This window comes from Pseudorca crassidens, chromosome 12, assembly GCF_039906515.1.
Source record: "Pseudorca crassidens isolate mPseCra1 chromosome 12, mPseCra1.hap1, whole genome shotgun sequence".
Classification (NCBI taxonomy): Eukaryota; Metazoa; Chordata; class Mammalia; order Artiodactyla; family Delphinidae; genus Pseudorca; species Pseudorca crassidens.
In genome coordinates this window covers 65,273,006-65,292,874 of record NC_090307.1, presented here as the reverse complement: position 1 = coordinate 65,292,874, position 19,869 = coordinate 65,273,006, and the positions used below count along the sequence as shown (strand labels likewise).

At 64.8% G+C, this 19,869-nt stretch overlaps 1 protein-coding gene across 6 annotated transcripts; it reads left to right on the top strand.

Annotated features, from left to right (window-relative positions):
• The first annotated feature begins 7,398 nt into the window (after positions 1-7,398).
• Positions 7,399-14,999, top strand: TBX1 (T-box transcription factor 1). 6 transcript variants are annotated; one of them, XM_067699883.1, is made up of 9 exons: positions 7,399-7,538; positions 8,055-8,174; positions 9,342-9,702; positions 11,532-11,633; positions 12,315-12,486; positions 12,877-13,032; positions 13,608-13,675; positions 13,762-13,862; positions 14,145-14,999. In XM_067699883.1, exons 2-9 carry the CDS (start codon positions 8,141-8,143, stop codon positions 14,609-14,611), a joined length of 1,461 nt encoding a protein of 486 aa, XP_067555984.1. In that variant the 5' UTR covers positions 7,399-7,538; positions 8,055-8,140; the 3' UTR covers positions 14,612-14,999. The 6 variants fall into 6 exon arrangements, with proteins under 6 accessions (XP_067555984.1, XP_067555985.1, XP_067555987.1 ...); XM_067699884.1 differs by having other exon boundaries at positions 7,400-7,538; positions 8,058-8,174; XM_067699886.1 differs by lacking the exon at positions 7,399-7,538 and having other exon boundaries at positions 8,058-8,953.
• The last annotated feature ends 4,870 nt before the right edge of the window (positions 15,000-19,869 follow it).

The window sequence follows — 19,869 nt, the reverse complement described above, 5'->3', positions numbered from 1 at the left end:
CCACACGGCTTCGCTGCCTGCCTCTGTGCCTGGGATCGCCCCGGCGCATCGATGCTCTGAGCCCCGAGCCCTCCAGTCCTCACCCATTGGGCTCCACCAGCCCTGCCTGGTGGCCCTGGCGCCACCGCTGTCCCCACAGCGATCCCTGTCCGCATCCTGCCTGCCAGGCCCGGGGTCCTTTCCGCTCAGCCTGTGCTGCAGCCTCCGGCAGTCCTCACAAGGTCTCGAGAGGGACCCAGGTCAGCCCCGCGCTTCAGGACGACAGCCTCTGAGCCTGGGCCCCGGGGGCTCAGGCGAGGGCCCTGTCCAGCCTGCCATGGGCAGCCGGCTGGGCCTGACGCTGCCTCAGACAGACAGGAGGAATCTCAGCTCCTAAAACCGCAACCCTGAGCGTGCTTGTTTGTTTGCTTTTGAGAAATTCCAACCTGGTTCAGCAGAGCCGAGGAGGAGGGAAGGGATTTGTCTGGCTGGGGCGGGGCGGGGCTGTGCTCGAGGACACGGGAAACAGAGGCCAATGTGGACACCTGGGCTGGGCGGGGAAGCCAGGCAGAGCGGGCCCAACTGGACTTCCTGGGGGCACGGCCAGCATCCCCCCCTCCCTGAATCCCCGCCAGGTCCCAAGGCCCCACAGGAGCACAGAGACAACAGCTGCCCTACCCACAGTCCTGGGGGACCAGCTGGGCTGGGGGGCGGCCCAAGGAGCCTGGGACAACTGTGCCATCGGCTGAGGAGCCACGTTCAGGAGCTGACGGGAGTTCGCTTAATCCACACTGTGGGGCTTCCAGCTCTCTCCCCATTTCTCAGACAGAAACATTGAGGCTTGGGGAGGACACAGAGCACTGCAGGGTGAGGCTTACGCCTAGCCCAGCTTGTGATGTCTGGGCCACACCATCTGCCCTGGCTCTGCCTGCTCTGAAGGGCCCATCTCCTCCAAAACGTTGTCCCTGCCTTCTTCCCAGCAGCTCCTCCCCTAGAAGGGGAGTCCAGACAGAGCTGCTGGGGAGGGACCTGGCTGCCTCCCCTGGTCTCCCCAGGCCTCGGCCTCCTATCTGCCCACAGGGTCCTGGAGGTGGGCCTGCCGAGGGCAGTGGGCAGAAGCTCTGGACACCAGGTCGGTGGTTCTGGGCTAATGGGGTGACCCAGCGGCCCTGGGGGCTCCGCCAGGGAGCAGAGGGGACGGAGAGGGGCTCGGGCACAGAGCCAATCCTCCACTGCCTCAGACCAACTTCTACCCGGAGCTTCTCCAAAGAGAAAGCTGGGCTGTCACAACGAAAACGTGGACAACTTGAATTTTTTTTTTTTAATAGATATCTAAAGAGAGGCATCTTTTATTTATTTATTTTTGGCTGTGTTGGGTCTTTGTTTCTGTGCAAGGGCTTTCTCTAGTTGAGGCAAGTGGGGGCCACTCTTCATCGCGGTGCACGGGTCTCTCACTGTCGCAGCCTCTCTTGTTGCGGAGCACAAGCTCCAGACGTGCAGGCTCAGTAGTTGTGACTCACGGGCCTAGTTGCTCCGCGGCATGTGGGATCCTCCCAGACCAGGGCTCGAACCCGTGTGCCCTGCATTGACAGGCGGATTCTCAACCACTGCGCCACCAGGGAAGCCTGACAACTTGAATTTAAATTGCTAACTGAATCAAGCATTTAATGGAAATTCCAAGTCTGATACATTCGGTTATTATAACTGCTGTATCTTGAAGAGGAGACACGATACATCCTTTGATTGTGGGGAGCTTGCCCTGGCGAGGCCCCGCTAACAAAGGTGCAGGAGTCCCCCGCTTGGCGGTCATTGCTCATGCCTCTGGCCCTGCCCCCGTGTCTTCCCAGAGCTTCCTTGCTCATCTTACCCACCAAGCCCGACTCAGGGCTGGGGCCTGAGCATGGAGACTGACCCTCCCAGAAGGGTTCCCGCTGAGTGAACTGTTATGGCAGACTCTTCCTGTCCCCAATGTCCAGGGCATCGTCCTGGCCATTGGACCTTCCCCCAGGGGCATCATTTGAGGGTGTCACTTTCAGGAAATAATCCCGCAAGAGCAGACTGAAACATTTTGATCTTCATTGTGCAGTGCCTGAGGCTCCACATGGACCTTGTCCAAGCCAAGTAAGGCTGAGGACCAGCTGAGTTACTGAGGTGAGAGTCCTCGACATTGATGACTTGTTACAGGGGTCACTGTAGGGGGTGCACATGCATGCGCATGCGTATCTGTGTATGTGTTCTGCACGTGCCTGTGTGTGCACTCTGGCCCACGTTGGTGTGTGCGTGTGTATGGTGTGCTACACAAGAGTGTGTGCACGCGCATCTGTGGGTACGTTCACGTATGTGTGTGGTGTGTGCATGCATGTACACTCGTGCCCTTGCTCACAGTTGTGTGTGTACCCAGTCGGTGTCCCCTGCCAGCCAGAGGAACCTGAGAAGAGTGTCTGCAGGTGTCCGGCTTCTGGCCTCTCGCCCTCAGCCAACACACCCAGGGGCTTTGAGGGCCTATCCCCTTCCCTGGAGAGTGTGGCTCCCCCTGTCCTGACCACAGAGCGGAAGCTGTGGGCGGCCTAAATCTAGGTCACCTGGGTCTCTGAGCCCCACCTCTGCCTGACAGCACCTGGGGTGGAGGGGCCAGTGTGGCCAGTAGATGGACAGACAGATGGACAGCCGGCTCCCCATGTGGCTGGGTCCTCCCACCAAGTGGGCAGCTAAATCAACAGGCTGAGAAATTGGAGAGGGGCCCAGGGCCAGGCTGTGTGTTGGGCCGTCTGTTTGTTTGTTCTAGAGCTGTGGGAACTTCCAGCCTGCAGGGGGCCCTGGTGCCCTGCGGGGGGCAGGGGGTGCTATCACCCAGGCCCGACCGACAGCCCCATCCGGTCCGGCCATCCCCTCACTGTCTCCGCCCATCTGTCCTCCTGGGCACTGGGCCCAGAAGACAGCACCCTCAGTGAGGGGAGTACAGCCAGGCCCGGGGCGGATGGGAGGCTGCACCCAGCTGTGCATGGCTGTGCTGACCCTGGCCCATCCCTTCTGGCTCTGAGGGGCTGGTGTCACAGCAGTGTGTGCCTGTGTGCTGCTTCTCTGTCACCCCTCAGGTGACACCCTCCAGTGTCCGTGTCCGCCCCCTCAGTTGCCCTTTGTTCAATCTGCAGTCATTGGCCCCCCGGGGTTCAGGCCCTTGGATCAGGAGGCAGGTGGCACTGAGGACTTGGAAGAGTCCCAGGTGATGCCACAGAAGGGGCAAGGGCACCAGCCCCTTCCCTGGGCATGGCTCAGCTCACCCACCCAGAGTCATCTCCAAGCCACCAAAGAGCACATGCCAGGCTGTTTCTGGTCCCCAGCCTTTGCCAAGAACTCCATGGGTTCTGCCTGGCACCTCCTCACAGTCCTCAGTCCCGCACACATGAACCGTACTATGCACCTGGGGCTCAGGGCCCAGCACAGGGTCCCCCACCAGAGTTTGGGGTAAGAGTCCACCACCAAGGAAGAAGCCTGGGTGGGCTTGCAGGGACTTGTGCTTCAGTTGGGGGCACCCCGAGGAAAGGGCCTGGGAGCAGTTAGGGGGCCAACAGAGCCACTGCTAGTCCAGGTGCATGGAGCCCCCAGGCTGGGGAGAGGGAGTCGCCTCCTTCAACCTGCAGGCGGTGTCACAAGACACCAGGCCAGCAGGGTAGGGGCAAGGAAACCGCCCCTGCCCAGGATGGATGCGGCCTCACTACCAGCTCCCACAGGCCCTGGTCCTAGCCCAGCACCGCCCCCCCAGCCCCCGCACCGCCCAAGGGTCTGCAAACCCACGGTAGGTCGCGCAGACCGCGCTGGAGCCAGTGGGGCCACGAGCTTGGCGCGCAAGAGCCACCGGCGTGGACAGCGCCTGTTCCTCCCCGCCTCATGGGTGGAGCCCATGAGTCCTCTTCGGCTCCCCAGCCAGGGGCCAGGAGAGGGAGGCCACCCCACAACGGCCCCACCCGCCCACCTCGGGGGCTCAGGGTCGCTGCCCATTCACACCCAAGCGGGCCACCCAGAAAGCCCCATTTGTCGGCATTGCGGCCCAAGCGCTTTTGTTGGATGGATGCAGATGAGACGCACCCAGGGGCCGAGGTCCTGCGCGAGGCGCCCACTATGGGCGGGGAGCGGAGAGGAGGAATGGAGCTGCGAAGGGAGAACGGAGCTGCCCTGCGCACCCGCCTCTCCCGGCTCCACCGAAGTTCACCCCCTCCCGCCTCCCGCCAAGGTCTGGCCCCCGGAGGCCCAGCCACCCGGGCCGCGGGTCCGGGGAGGAGCGGCTGCTGGCCGCAGAAAGGCAGGGCGCAGGCCGCTCCCGGTGCGGGGCCTGCCTGCGAGAGCACCGAGGCCCGTCTAGGCAGGCCCTGGAGGCAGTTCCCGGTGAATCAATCCCGAAACGAATGAACCGGGTCAAGAAAAGCCCAGCCCCTCTCTTTCTGAACCCCGGGTGGGGGAGATGGCTCTGCCCCGCTCGGTGCTCTAGTTCCTGGGGGACTGGGTCCCCAGTGCTCCGCGCACTCACATCCTCCAGCCGACCGCTCAGATCCATCTGTGTGCGCCTGTGCCCCAGATAGCGGGAGACCCAGGCTGGGGGAGCGGGTGGTGCCCCACCTTGTCTCGCGGAGCACGTGAGCACAACAATCGGTGGGCTTGGCGCCCACCAGAGATGCACAAGGGCGCAAAGGTCCTTCCAAGGGTGGGAACAGAGAGGTCCAGAGTGAATTCTGAGCGCTGCGCATGGCGCTGTCGAAGTGCCTTTATGGTGGCGGGAGAGTGAGGAGTGGGGTCCCCCCCAAAGCTGTGAGGGCTCCAGTCTTGACGGCTGCCCTGAGGAAGCCACGTGCGCTCCGGGGAGGCGGAGCTGGGTGCAGCAGTGCAGCCAGACTCTCCAGGGGCCTCCTTTTGCGCGCTGGGGAGAAAACCTCTGAAACAGCGCTTGCTTCGGGCAAAACTCTGAAGATGCTGGGGTGGGGGATGAGTGAGCCTCCAAACGCAAGGTGCCAGGGGAAGCGCTGGGATGGATCCCAGTGCCCACGTGGGACCCAGTGCAGGGCCCGCAGAGAGAAGCAAAGGCTGCAGCCCGTTCTGCACCCAGGATGGGCGTCTGCCTCGGCTCCATCCCGCCCCTGCCGCCTCCTGTCCTCAGCTAGACTTCTGGTCCCCGTACCTCGCGGAGGCCGGTCAAAGCAGAGCCTCGGTTTTAGGGCCTGTAAAGTGGTCTCATCCTAGTTCCCCCTTCGCTGCCAAGTGGCGCAGCGAAATGCGGGTCTTGTCTTCAGCCCACGTCCCAGGTGGAGGGGCACGCCGCGCCCTAAGGAGGCAGAGCCCGAGCAGCGCACGACCCCCGGCAGCACCCAGCCCTTCCAGTCCGGTCGGGCCGGCGCCCAGCCAGACCTCCTACCTCGCGCTCCCGGAGGTGCGGCCGGCAGGGGGAGCGAGGCGGAAGGGAGCCGCGGCCGCTCCAGGTGAGGGATGAGGACTTCCCGCAGGCGGCGGCGCGCGCGGACACGGTGTGCGGGGCGTCGCGGGACCAGAGGGCGCGAGCTCTGTCTGGGCGGTGGGGGCACTGTGGGTGGGGCGGTGGCGGGCGGTGAGGAGAGCGGCGGATCGCTCCGGGAGGGACGGAGGAGGGTCCGAGGAGCTCACCCCGGAGGCGCGGGAGGCGGTGACTCCGCAGCGTTCAGGCCTCTTTGGGCCCCTGCAGTTGGATTCCAGCAGGGACCGGGCGTTGACAGAGGGGTTCGGGGTCTGCAATTGCTCGGGTGAGTAGCTGCAGCCGGGGAAGCAGGGTTGCCAGTCCCAGGCGGAGCGGCACGGGGGGGCCCTGACCTCCTCCAGCACTCTCTCGACCAGAATTGGCCCATTGGCCCATGCCACAGCGTCCTTTCTGCTCCCGCGCTTTTCCCCACCTAGCGTGGCCTCCCAGATCCCAGCTCAGGCATGAAGGGGTTAATGAGGGGCTGGGAGGACCCCATCTCCTGTCTACCACCTCAGACTCCGAGGGCCAGGGACCTCAGGACAGTGTCCCAGGAGGCTGACCCTGCGACTCCAGAAGCCCCAGAGTTTTTCACTTTCATTTCTCCTTTCTCAACATTGGTGTCTGCCTCAGACTGGGCACCTGCCCACTGTCTTCAGGTGTTCGCCCAGGTATACAAGGAAGGCTCCCCAGGTGCACAGGACACAACCACGGGCACCCCCACATGCCAGGACAGCACACATCCCAGATGGCATACAACCACACGCACCCCACGCACCCACCTGCAGGTTGGATGCAGACCACCAGCAAGAGGTACCCATGGTGACCGCTCTGCATGCCTCTCTAGGTGCAGACCCTCAGCACGGGCTCCCCTCCTGCAGCACCACCATGACCTGCCCCCACCAACTCCCCTGCCAGCCGGGCTCTCCCTCCACCAGGAGCATCTCCACCTGGGGTCCTGGAGGCCTGGCGCATCACACCACTCCCTGGACCTGCTCTTGGGCCCCACAGATCACTGTCACTGTCACAGCCCCACATGGCCACTCTGGGTGGGGGGCACACCCTGGCAACAGTTTCCCTTTTCTGGCATGGTCCACAAAGCTGCAGCCCCAGCCTAGGGGGTGGGGCAGGGCTCACTGTACTTGAGGTCACACGCACCCACCCCAGTCACACAGCTGGGCCCACATGCTCACCGACTTGCCTCCAGCCATGTATCTTTCCTGGACCTCAGGCCCGGGAGCCAGGCGTTTCCCGCTGGAGCCCACTCCCAGGTCCCCAGTTTCTGGGCCTTCCTGCCTCAGAGCCAGCATCCCCTCCAGCCTGGGATCTGAGGCCCTGGGACTGTAAAAACCCTGAGAGAGGCTGCTGCTTCCCACCCCCGTCCAGGCAAGCGCAGGCAAAGCAACAGAGGCCTTGGAAATGGAGGCCTGACTGCCAGAGCCTCAGTGCAGGGCCAGAGAGGATCCTGGGAGCAGGGAGGCCTGGCGCCCTGCTGGGGAGACTCTGGACTGGAAGGCCATGGATGCCCTGAACTGGGCAGAGAGGCCTCAGAAGCAGTAGGTGCGCGGAAGCACAGGCCAAGTCAGGTCTTAGCGTCTGGGATGCCTGGGCCTGAAGGCCCAACTGGGCAGCAGGGCCTTCCCAGGCGGGCAGGCTGGCTGTGGGGTGGGTGGTGAGCGAGGGGCAGCATACGACCCGGCCGGCGGCCTGAATTCCTCCGACGTGTCCTCGGCTCCCTCGGCCAGTCCAGGCCCCGCCCCCGGCCCTCCCTGCACCCGGCCGGTGCGCGGGGAGGTTGGAGGAGCGGGCACTGCCCACCCTCCGGATGTATAAGCGTCCTGGCCAGAGGCGGGTGGTGCGCGCGGGTGCGCGTGACGCTCGGGCTCCCGGGCTGCTTGGCCTGGGCGGCGTCCCTCTGCTCAGGGTCCCCAGCCACGACAGTGAGCCGACCGAAGAGGGCTGGGGGCCGCTTGCTGGGCTGGGTCCTGTCCCTGAGCACCGAGGAAAGGACGACGCCGTGGCCCTGGGGCTGTCCGCCTGTGGCCAGTGCCGGAGCCCAGACTGCCCTCTCCTCACCCAGGTGCAGGGGCAGCCGGGGAAGAGGAGGCGGGAGGACAGGGGCAGGGCCGGTGCCCCACAGCTTCGGGCTGGGGCTGGGCGCTCCCAGCGTCCCCACCTCCCCTCGGGGGCTGGGGAAGCTGATGGCTTCGCTGTACAGAGGGAACCCAGGCCTCGGGGAGCAGCGGGATGTCCAAGGGGTGCTGGTCATGGAGGCCCCTGGGAGCAGAGGCAAGGGGCCCGGACCTTGAAAAGCAGGAGGGCCCACACCCCCAGGGCTCTCAACCCATCAGGGCCCCTCGGCTGCCACCGGCCCAGAGTGGGGGGCCGTGACACCATAATCCCCTGGGCCCAGGGCCGGCGGCTGTGAGTGGCACCGCAGGCCCCCGCCCCCGGGGCCTGAGGGCTGGGCCGGCCTCGGTGGGGCCGGGTGCACGCAGTCGGAGGCGGCGCCGGTCAGGCCGCCAGGCGCCTATGGACGCACGGAGCCCGCTGTCTCCCCGGGCCAGCGCGTTCAGCATTGCCTCTCTGGTTGCAGCAGAGGCCGCAGAGCACACCGCTCGCCTGGAACCCGGGTTCTCCGACCCGGCGAAGCTTCGCAGGCTGCTGGGATCCCCGGCCGGGATGCACTTCAGCACCGTCACCAGGGACATGGAAGGTGAGCCTCCTGCTACGTCTACACGGACCCGCCCGCCAGATCCCCTGCCCCTGCTGCCGTGGGGCCCAAGCAAAGAGGGTTGGCAGGATCCGGGCAAAGAGCGGGTGGAGGGAGCTCTGGCGGGGTGAGTTCCAGGCTTCTAGCTTGGACTCTAGGGTGGAGAGAAAGGGGGGCATCCTGCCCAAATTCTGTGCCCCCGTCCAGCCTGGGGACCCTCCAGCCTGGGGACCCCGCTGCAGAGACCCGCACGCAGCTAGACACAGGAGCAGAAGAGGGCGAGGGGAGGCTGGGAGGACAGGAAAGAAGGACCAGAGAAAGGCGGTGGCAGAGGGGCCGTGAGCTCAGAGAGGCGGGAGGAAAGGAGAGGAGCGTGAGATTGTCAGGGGACACGGAAAAGGCGGGGGGCAGCGGGAGAAAAAGAAATTGAGAAAAGGAGAGAAAACAGAAAACCCAAAAGAAGAAAGATGAAAAGGAAATGAAGAGGGCAAGAACGAAAGAGAAGAAAGTGGAGGAAATTTTACGAAAGAAAGTTGAGTCATAAAAAAAGAAAAAGAGTTCAGTTTTTATTCAAAAAAAAAAAGAGTTAAAAGCCATGAATAACAGAGAGACGCACGCAGAAAGGAGGGGGACAGGCAGACTGAAAAGAAAGACAAAGCGCTGAGGGGCTAGCAGGAAAAAGAGGAAGAGGCAGAAAATAAAGCAGAAATAAGGAGACTCGAGAGAGATAGTGGAAGGAGGAAAGAGGATGCGGAGGGGAGACTTGAACGAGGAAGACAAAGGTAAGGAAATAACAAATTGCAAAGAGCCCGGAGAGAGAAGTGCAACGCGGGAGGGCGGCAGAGCGAGGGGCGGCCGGCGGGCGCTCGCTTTGGGGAGCCGGTCCGGGCGGTCGGGGGGCCGGGAGGAGGCGGGGGCGGGGAGGGGGCTGGGGGAGGCCATTGTCTCGGCGGGGGCGGGGGCGCGGCGCGGGGCGGGGCGGGGCGGGGCGGCTCCGCGGGCGGCGGCGTGGGGCGGCGCGGCCCGGGGCGCAGCGCAGCGCGCGCCCGCCACTCGGCCCGGGGCGCGGGGCAGCGCTCACCTCGGCGGGGCGGCGCGGCCCGCGGGTCATGATCTCCGCGGTGTCCAGCCCGTGGCTCACGCAGCTCTCGCACTTTTGCGACGTTGCAGCCTTCACGGCCAGCAGCCTGAGCGGCCTGGGGGCGGCGGGGGGCTTCCCGGGCGCCGCGTCGCCGGGCGCCGACCCGTACGGCCCGCGCGAGCCCCCGCCGCCGCGCTACGAGCCGTGCGCCGCCGCCGCCCCCGGCGCCCCGGGCCCGCCGCACGCCTACCCGTTCGCGCCGGCCGCCGGGGCCGCCACCAGCGCCGCTGCCGAGCCTGAGGGCCCCGGGGCCAGCTGCGCGGCCGCCGCCAAGGCGCCGGTGAAGAAGAACGCGAAGGTGGCCAGCGTGAGCGTGCAGCTGGAGATGAAGGCACTGTGGGACGAGTTCAACCAGCTGGGCACCGAGATGATCGTCACCAAGGCCGGCAGGTCAGGGCGCCCCTCCCTAGCGGCGCGCCTCGGTCCGACGCACGCGAGCGGGGCCGGCAAGCGGGGTGGGGGCGCGGCCGGCTCCTTCGCTCCCGGGTCCCGGCTCCGGCGACAGCCGCCTGGCGCGCGGGCGGAGGGGCCGGCGGAGGAGCGCGGCCGCCCGGGTGCACCCTCAGCCCCAGGACGCCGGCGCCTGAAGCAGGGGCCGGCTCAGCTCGCCGGGCCCTCCCAGGGGCCTCACCAACTGGCAGATCCCAGTGGATCCCAACTTTTCAGAGGAAACTGCCTTCTTTGGTTCCCTAGTTCAGTCCATCCGGGCTAAATAGAGGCGCAGCCCGGCCATGGGGCAATGGTCTGGAACGTTGTAGGAGAGAGTTAAGACCCTTCAAAACTGTGCTGTGTTTCAGGGGAGATTGCTATCCAGTCTTCTCAGGCCTACGTCTCGGGCGATGGTGGGGCCTGGCTCTGCTGCTGGGGCCGCCGCCTTCAATTGGCCTGTGTTTGTTTTAAGGGCCCAGAGAGAAGGGGAACAAGTTTTGCGATGCAACCAATTTGACCGGCAGACAAAGGCGGGTGCCGGTCTGTGTCTAGTGTACACAGGAGACACCAGCTCTGGGTCCACACAGCCAACGGGAGCTCAGGGCCTGTTTGCAGAGCCTGCTCGTGGTTTCTCTTTCCGTGCCGCGGCGTCCGCCCTGGGAGCCTGGGGCCTGTGCCCAGCTCCAGATCAGGGGTCTTCTCCAGGCTCTCCCGCTGGCCTGGGCACTTGGCCTCCCCCCGCCACCCCATGAGGACTGTGCCCCAGCCTCCGGCCCAGTCCAGCCCAGCAAGGGCCTCGGCGGGGCCAGGCTCGCCCCAGAAGCCAGCATTCTGCAGCCCTCTCCGGCCTGCCGAGGCGAGGGCAGGCGTGGCAGGCTTGTCCAGGAGGGCTGGCATCTGTTTTCTGCCCACCGCCCGCAAGGAGTTGCCTGTGAGGGGAAGCTGCAGGACCAGCAGGTGGGGGCCTCATGCTGTCCTCCAGGACCCAGCGGCCCACACTCAGGGCAAGGCCGGCCCATGGCCAGTGCCCAGGGTACGAGCCACAGAATGTCCTTTCCAGAGCCCGGGTCAGTCACCGAGTCGGATCCCGGGGAGGGGAGAGTTAGGGGACCCCAAGGACACAAGCCAAGTCAGCCCTGAGTAGCTGCGTCTTGGGAACTTGCGTGTGTCCCCGAGGAAGGTGGGGAGACTCCAGCACTGGGTGGGAGGCAGGGCCTCAGAGTCGGGACTGTGGACTCCAAGGCTCGGCCTTACTGGAGGGACTGGGGAGCAGCCGCAGATCCAGCCGAAAGGGCGACTGGGACTCCTCAGAATCACACGGGCTGCCTCGCTTTCACTTTGTTTGAGCCGGGAGCTTAGGGCAGTTGATGAGATCGAGCAGGGGAGGCCTGCCCAAGGGCGGAGGATCCCGGGGGCCGGTGCTACTGCCGGCTGAGGCTAGCTCGGGATGGGACGGCTGGATCGGCAGTTGCTAGGCTGGGTCTACATGGGCAGAGTTGACGGAAGAAGCCAAAGGCCTATGTTCAAGAGTGGAGGCTTGGCTCGAGCACTGAGTTCGCCATTGTTGTGTTTCTAAAAAGGGGGCAGGGGGCTGTCCTGCGGTCCACTCACCCTCGGCTGGGCAGGGGCTTGGTCGGGTTAGTCAAGCAGATGAGTGAGGGGAGATGCGATGAGGGGCCTCCCCACCCAGCACAGCGGCCGGCCGGGCGGGGAGGCCATGTCCTGGGCTGGTGGAGGCGGGTCGCCCTGCCCTCCCCCACCTGAGGTGACCGAGGTCCCACCGCCCCCAGGCGCATGTTCCCCACCTTCCAAGTGAAGCTCTTCGGCATGGACCCCATGGCCGACTACATGCTCCTCATGGACTTTGTGCCCGTGGACGACAAGCGCTACCGGTGAGCGCCCAGCCGGGCCTGGAGGGCGGTGGGTCCCTGCCTGGCCAGGCTGGTGAGGGTGGGTGGCCCAGGACAGTAGTGACCGGTGCCCCCTCCCCACTCCTGCCAGACCCCAGACCCACACGCCCCATCCCCAGCAGTTCTGGGGAGTGGCCCTCAGGGGGTCATGCAGGCTGGGCCCCCACCGTCTGGCCCCTCGCACACAGCCCCTGCCTTTTCCGTGTCCCCCTCTCCCGAGAGGTGAGCGCCGGCACCCCGTCCCTTCCCCCACCCCCCGGGAACGCTGGGCCCCAGAGCTGGCAGGAAAGGTGGGGTGGCCAGGAGAGATTATGCAGGGCGGGCCTGGCCGCCCGGACAATTAACAGCAATTAATAAAGAGAACCTGGTCCGCCCTGCGCCCTAGGCCGCCGGCGTGGCCCAATCTGGGCTCCCGCCGCGCCGGCGACACAGGAGGCCCAGAGCAGCGACCCGCGTGCGGCGAAATGTGGCGCCAGGGCCCGGCTTCCTCCCTCTGGTCGCTTCCTGCCGCTTGTGTATCAGGACGGGGAGTTTTCTCTTTCCTCACATTGCCCCTGGAAAAGCTCCCCGTTCACCTGTGGAAACCTCATCAGAGGCACCTTCGGGGTTCCCTCGGCAAGGCCCTCACCCCAGCATGCTGTGGCCCCTGCCCCGGCGTCCCAGGTACGCCTTCCACAGCTCATCCTGGCTGGTGGCCGGGAAGGCAGACCCCGCCACGCCCGGCCGCGTACACTACCACCCCGACTCACCGGCCAAGGGGGCACAGTGGATGAAGCAAATCGTCTCCTTCGACAAGCTCAAGCTGACTAACAACCTGCTGGACGACAATGGCCATGTGAGCGACCCCCCCAGGCTACCGCCCTGTCCCCCAGCAGGCCCTCGGGAGTCCCTGCTGACTGGAGCCAGAGGCAGAGCTTGGGCAGCTTGGGTGTGGATGAGGGACAGGCCGAGGAGAGCTAGCCCTCCGGTCAGGGGCTCGGGGACTGATGGGTCACACTGCTTCCCTCTCCCCACTCCTTGTGTTTTGCTGGAGGCTTTTTAACTGGAAAGGATGGGGCCGTGCGGGGTGGGGGGTGAGGGCAGCAGCCTTTGGAATCCAGGCAGTGATGCCCCACGGCCCAGCCTCCTTTTGGGAGCTCAGGGTTCTGCCGAGTTGTCTGGAAGCTCACTGCCCGTCCGGACCTTGGCTGGTTTCCTAGCTCGGCCCTCACCACCTTTCTTCCAGATTATTCTCAACTCCATGCACAGATACCAGCCACGCTTCCACGTGGTCTATGTGGACCCGCGCAAAGACAGCGAGAAATACGCCGAGGAGAACTTCAAAACCTTTGTGTTTGAGGAGACACGCTTCACTGCGGTCACTGCCTACCAGAACCACCGGGTGAGGCCCTGGGTGGCCCGGTCAACACTTCTGGGCAGGGGTGCAATTTTCAGTTGCTGCCTGGGGGACAGAAGGTTCCATTCCTGGAAACCCCACTCGATGGAGCCCCACCCCCAGAGCCTCAGGCCGCCCCCTCCCCTCTGCTGCAGGCGGACCAGCCTCCTATCAGGTTGACCTCTCAAGGGGGAACTGTCACTGTGGCCTGAAAGTTTGTTTTCCAAACCATTCCGGAAACTCCCCATCAGGGGCCTGATGCGCAGTTTACCCAGATTCCTAGGGTGCTCCTCCACTCTGGACCACAGCGGGGTGGGGGTCTCTATCCTAATCACTTGGGACGGAAAAGACAGGTTCTTTAGCGAGAAAGGGGTCTCCCCAGCACCCCTGCCCCAGGAGAGAGGCACAACCCCTGCAGGGGAGAGAGCAGTTGTGAGCCAGGCATTTCTGGTCAGCGGAGAGTAGAGGGGCCTTTACTGAGTGGGGGAGGGCTCTCCTAACGCTCCCCTCCGCTCCACCGAGGTCCGGTGGCCCCAAGAACAGGGGCTGGAGCCGGGTGTTCAGTGCCCGCTTTCCTGCAGATTACCCAGCTCAAGATCGCCAGTAACCCTTTCGCCAAAGGTTTTCGAGACTGCGACCCCGAGGACTGGTGAGTGTCCCCCGAGGAGACGGCGAGCGAGCGCGCGGGCGCCTGGCCGGGCGCCCCCTGACACGCTGCCCATCTCCCTCCCGCAGGCCCCGAAACCATCGGCCCAGCGCACTGCCGCTCATGAGCGCCTTTGCGCGCTCGCGGAACCCCGTGGCCTCACCCACACAGCCCAACGGCGCTGAGAAAGGTAGGGCCGGGGTCGTGGGATCTGGGCAGACGGCAGCGCCCGGCCTCGCCCGCGCCGCAGGGGCGCTCGCGGCCTTCGCGCGCCGGTTGCACAACGGCCGCGGCGGCAGGCAAGCGCGCACTCGCCCGCCCGGCCCGACGGCTGCGCCTGCCCGCCCCGCCCGCCGTCCCAGTGGAGGGCGCGGGCCCCCGGGGAGGGCCCGGGGCTGGGCAGGGGCGCGGAGCGGGGGCAGGCGCGTTCTCGCGGGCCTCTCCGCGACTCAGCCCTCGGCCCTCCCCGCAGACGCGGCCGAGGCCCGGCGAGAATTCGAGCGCGACGCGGGCGGCCCGGCCGTGCTCGGGGACCCGGCGCACCCGCCGCAGCTGCTGGCGCGGGTGCTGAGCCCCGCGCTGCCCGGGTCCGGCGTCCCGCTGCCCGGCGCGCCTGGAGGCCGGCCCAGCCCCCCGCACCCCGAGCTGCGCCTGGAGGCACCCGGCGCGTCGGAGCCGCTGCACCACCACCCCTACAAGTACCCGGCCACCGCCTACGACCACTATCTCGGGGCCAAGAGCCGGCCAGCGCCCTACCCGCTGCCGGGCCTGCGCGGCCACGGGTTCCACGCGCACGCGCACCCGCACGCGCACCCGCACCACCACCCCGCCGTGAGCCCCGCAGCCGCCGCCGCCGCCGCCGCTGCTGCGGCTGCCGCCAGCATGTACTCATCGGCCGGGGCCGCGCCGCCCGGCTCTTACGACTACTGCCCCAGATAATGTGGGCGTCCGCCTGGGGGTCCGGTCCACCCAGCCCGGGGCCACCGCAGGCCCCCTTCCCGGGCCTCCAAGCCGTGGGGCCTCCATCCGCCAGCCCCAGAGCTGTCCAAGGACCTGGTTCCCTGGCCCCAGGGCCACCGCGGGTCCCTCCTCGGCCTCGAGGGCCCCGGGTCCGCACAGCCAGTGCCAAAGTGCGCGGTTCGCGCCGGAAGGAAGTGATATTTATTGTTCTCCGCGAGACCGCGACGTCCCCCGGCCCGGCTGGCAGTTGCAGTGTAGACGACCCGAGAACCCGTCTGCAGGCGGTGTAGATACTTGTAGATATTTGTAGATAACTGTAGATACCGCGCCGGCGCTGCCTTGATAAACGGTTTCGCCTCTTTTGGAAGCTGCCTGAGTGTCCATTTCTTTGCGTCCAGTCACATCGCGCGGGGTGTCTCGGGGAGAGCGAGTCCGGGCTGACTCGGGGACTCGGGGTCTCCCTGCAGCCGGGTCCTGGGCGGGGCGGGGGGTCCCTGAGGTACGCTCCGAGCCCCTCCTCCCAGCCCCCTCCCGGCCACGCCTCCCTGCGTCCTCTTCCCGCCCCTCCCAGCCCGGCCAGAGCGCCCCTCCCCAACTGCCACCTTGTGGCCCCAGGTGTGCATCCGGCCTTGTTAAATTCCTCACTTGGCGGTTGTCCCTTTTCTAGGACTTGGGCCCGCACCCCTGGCCTGTTTTCAGGCCGGTGCCTGTCCTGTGTGTTTTTCCACGGAAGCTGGTATAACGGTCTTGGTCATGCAGGACAGGACACTGTCCGTTGGGGGCTAGGAAGGGGAGAAGCCCTGACTCTTATCGGAAAGACAAAAACAGGTAGTTCTGCTCTTGTAGCATTTCCCTGGCTGGCCCTGGATCAGGCCTGCGTTTTCCCCTGTTTATTGACTTTATTTGCTGTGAGTGTCCCCACGGAGTGACCTGGACGGGGCCACAATGACAGTGGTCATGAGTCATCTTGAAACCTGCCTGTGAAGCGTTTTTCCCAGGCCAGGTGGTGAGGGACCTATTAGCTCAACAACAGGGATGGGGCCAGAGGAACCCTTTGATCCCTCCCTTCCTGAGTCCAGGCAGGAAGAGCTGACAGCCTGTCAGCATCAAGGCTGCCGACTTGGACACGAGACGGACGGGAAATGCAAGTGGCCGAGGTTTTGTCCCCCTTCTGTGCCTGACCCAGTGTATTTGTGTCGATCGCTGCCAGGAGGCACCACATCTCCAAGGACACAGCCAGGCATTTCCTGACGCCTGCCCTGCGCTGGACTTTTTTCCCGGATGTGTTGGTCCTGGAGGCGGAAGTGACCTAGAGCTTAGCAATTGGACGACAGGAACTGTTCCCTTGAGGCAGGTCTAGGAAGGGAGGTGGTGACCAAGGCTGCTGAAGGGTGAGCTCTGGAGCCAGGGCCCTCCAGAGCCTCATGGGGCACCTGGTGCCCGGGCATGAAGACTTGCAGCACTGCCTGAGTGGCCAGCAGGCTCCGTGGACAGAGCTTCAGGAATGCACTCCTGAGGGCAGCCCTGGACACCACCACTGATGGACACCATCTACTCCCCACTGCACATCTCCCTCTGGGTGAGCCAGCTGTGCCACTGGGCTCCCCTGCTTGGGGGCCACAAATGCACCCAGCACCCCCTTGTCCTGGGAGGCCTGCAGGAGTGATGGGCAGTGGTTTGCCCTGTTGAACTAGTTTTCCCTGTGGGCGCCGGCCACCCCTTCGGGACCACTGTGGTTCTCAGGCCTCCCTCTCCCCACTGCACACTTTCACCATCCAGACTGGGGGAAAACCATGGGTGGAGAAATCTCTTTTTTGGTTTTGTTCAAAGCTAAAGTGAGGAGATGCTTCCCCTGAACCAACGCTGGCACCTGGCGTTTGCAGGTGAAAGGACTCAGCGGAGCGTGGCCCCTCCCAAGATCACCACCCACTGGAGAGGGAGAGCCCTGCTGCTGTCTGATGCGGGGCCGTGCACGCGCTGATGAACGGGACAGAATAAAGGTCAACGTCGGGCTCCCGGCCGACTGCATTTGAGAGCCTGGCGGCCTGTGGGCTAGACCCTGCAGACGGTCGCCTGCCCTGGGGAACGGCCCCCACAGGCGGGTTCTCTCTCCACTGCCCCCACAGGTAAGTTGGCCTGGCTAAGAACTTGTCATACATGGGTCGTGAACCGGGTGCCCAGCCGGCCACAATGCATCGGTCAGGGTTCTCTATGTCAGACCAGTGTCCAGTCTCCGGTGAAGGGTGCTTGTTTGTTCTCTAGTGGGTGCTGTGCTGCCCATCACCCCCACAGACCACCATCACCCTGCCTTTCATCCTGGGGGTCAGAGGGAAGGGTTGGCTTGGGGCACCCAGCCTCTGCTTTGGGCTTTGTGTTTCAGAAGCGCGCTCGGGCCTCTCTCAGTCGCTGATCCTGACCAAGTGCTTGGTGAGCACCCTCAGCTGCAGGCATCCTCCCTGGGACCGTCAATCGTCTTCCCTCTTCCGGCCCCTCCTCCCACACCCCGACCCTTCTCTGTGTGTGGCTGGGGTCCTGTTCACCCCTCCTCCTCGGGGGCTCACCCTCAGCTGTTGGATGCCCCCACAGGCATCTTCCTTGCGTTTCCCTGTCGGCTCAGAGGCCATGTTCCACCCCTCTTGCCTGTCCCCAGGTTCTGGCTGCCAGAGCAGCGAGGACGAGAGCTAGGACCAGGAGGGACCTCAGAGCTCTGGTCCAGGGGCTCTGGATTCTTCAATCCTGAAGCTCTTCAAACAACAACGTCCACTGTGTGAAAGAGGGAAAGTCGGGAGCAAGTGGAGGAGGGTGGGGCCTTCGGGCCCCACATCAGGGGTCTCAGGAACCCAAGGACCCTGGGGTGTGGGGTGACAATGCCCAGCAGCAGGCGGCTCCCTGGGCCGGCTGCCGCCTCCCTCAGTCCCACAGCCTGAGGAACGTAAAGGGCCCAGCTCCCAGGGAGGCTCGGGAACTGCCTGCCCTCCCCATGCCCCTGGCGCAAATGGCTGGCAGTTCTGGAGACTCGCCCGGTGCCAGGTGCCCCGCAAGCCCGGCGGTTGCACCCCTTCACCTGAGTCCCCAGAGCCCCTGCTCTGGAGCCCTGTGACCCCAAAGAACTGCCCCCGCTGTTGTGAAGATGCTCAGGACTGACCCCCTGCACTGCATTGCCAGCCGTGGGATGCAGGTGGTCTGTTCGGTGGTCCTCAGGCCTGAGTTGAGGAGGTAAGGGCCCTGGCAGTTGTGGGGCTGCAGCCCCTTCCCTGGGGCTGGGGAGGTCCAGAGGGTATGTGGGCCATGGATGGGGGTGGGGGAGGGGGAGCGTGACGCACTGCCCTCCAGGTGCTGCTGCAGATCAAAGCCACGTGCAGGCGGCCAGAGGGAGGTGGGGGCCGGGAGCTTCTTCTAGGACCAAAAGGATGATTCCTGTGGAGGCAGGAGTGTGGCACAGCTGGAGCTGGGTGCAAAGGGGGCGAGCCTGGTTCCACAGGCCCAGACCTTGGTTTCCCTACTGTGACGGGGGGACCCCTCCTCCTCCATGTGGGCCCAGTGAGGCCCTTCGGTTCTGCGGGTTTCCGGGCAGAACCTCCGCACAGGCCTGTCCCCATGTGCCTTCCGCAATATGGAAGCAGCTTCTGCGTCCTGACACAGGCCCAGCTGGGAACAGGCCGGGGACATGGCCCAGCCCTGGGAGGGGACGATGGGGGTGTTTGCTGGTCTACCTCACACGTTTTCTGTATTTAGAAAAACTCAAATTGTGCCTTTGATTCAATTCCCTTTCCTGCTTGTTGTACTACTTCAAACCAGATGGGTTCACGAGATGAAACTTCGGAATCTCGGCATCTCCACTTAACTGCTGCCAGGGCTGTGTGTGGGAAACAGCAGAACCAAAGGTATTTTGTTGAAAGCAGCCCACTTCGGGAGGAGCCGAGATCTTAATAGCAGCGATTAAATTATCTTCTTAATTATAAAGAGGAACGTTGACATCCTTTATCAGCTCTCGACTGCACGGAGCACACACCCAACCCGCTCCTCCCAGCCCCACCGCGGCGCCCCCTGGGCTGGGGGACAGCTGGGCCTTCCTGCGGCGAAGACCTCCATGCCAGTGACCCGGAGATGCCATCTCGGACATCCAAAGGCTCAGTCTTCCTTGGTGGCGTCAGCAGGAGCCTGCACCTCCGGTGGACGGGGCCGGACCTGAGGAAAGGCTCGTTTTCTCAGCCACGTGTGTGTGTGTCCACAGGGTAGGGCCCGTGCAGCTCTGGGGGCTACCCTCTTGCCCCGAAGACAGCCAGCCCCCCACCCCACCCCCAGGAGACCCCCATCCTCCGCAGCCCCTCCCCCAACACTGGCCCCTCCAGGACGATGCCCCTCCCAGCACTCCTGTCTTCCCAGCCTCCTCCTGGCTCCTCTTGGTTGTCCTAATCTCAGTTCCTCTCCCCTTTTTCCCATCTCGGAGCCCAACCTTTATCCCAGGATGCATTTTCTAGGTTCTTTCCCAGGACCTTTTGTGACCTCATCACCCAATGAAGGTGGTGATGGCAGCCAGGCCAATGGAGGCCTTGTGCAGGGAGAGGACAGCGCTTGGGGTCTCTCCAAGGCCCCGGCTGCACTTGGACCTTCCCCCAGCAGGGGGGTCGTCCCCAAGGGCAGGCAGGTTCTCCATGGCAGGGGCCGCCTGGTAGACTGGGTTGCTACCCGGAACACAAGCCCTTCCCACATGCCTTAGTGCTCTGGGACCCCTGTGTGCCCGAGGGCCGACGCCCGAGGGCCAACCGGCCGCCGCTTCCTTTGAGGCCAGCAGGTGGGGCTCAGGGCTGCAGGAGCCCCACACAGCCGGGTCGGGCGCGAGGCCACCACCTCCTCCCCTCCAACGTTGTGCTGGGGACTCCGAGCCCCTGGGCGTGGCTGTGAGGCTGAAGCAAAATATGGAAGTAGCTGCGTCTGTGCAAACTGTCACCCTTCTGGTAACAGTGAGTGAAATCTTAAAGGGGCTAAGAAAAACAGGCAGCTTCCTTAAGACGCAGCTGGCCCGTCTGGAAGCTCTCTGGCCGGGCCCTTCTCCTGGGAGAGCCTGTGAGGTGGGGACTGGGCTGCCGCTAAGCCAGGAGGCGGGCACTCACCCACCCACCACCCCGCGGCTGGCTTATGCCAGCGAGAAGCCTCTGGCCATTTAGGGCAAGGTCACTGTCCACGGGGGTGGCCGAGGAGAGGCCACTCCCCACGCGTGCCTGCTGCTGTATTCC

What these genes read in the sequence shown, in the direction of transcription:
- TBX1 (XM_067699882.1), top strand. Translation starts at nt 9,281, where the DNA reads ATGATCTCCGCGGTGTCCAGCCCGTGGCTCACGCAGCTCTCGCACTTT. An exon ending in CTGCCTACCAGAACCACCGG is followed by an intron (nt 13,033 to 13,607) that starts GTGAGGCCCTGG and finishes GCTTTCCTGCAG; the next exon opens with ATTACCCAGCTCAAGATCGC. An exon ending in GACTGCGACCCCGAGGACTG is followed by an intron (nt 13,676 to 13,761) that starts GTGAGTGTCCCC and finishes TCCCTCCCGCAG; the next exon opens with GCCCCGAAACCATCGGCCCA.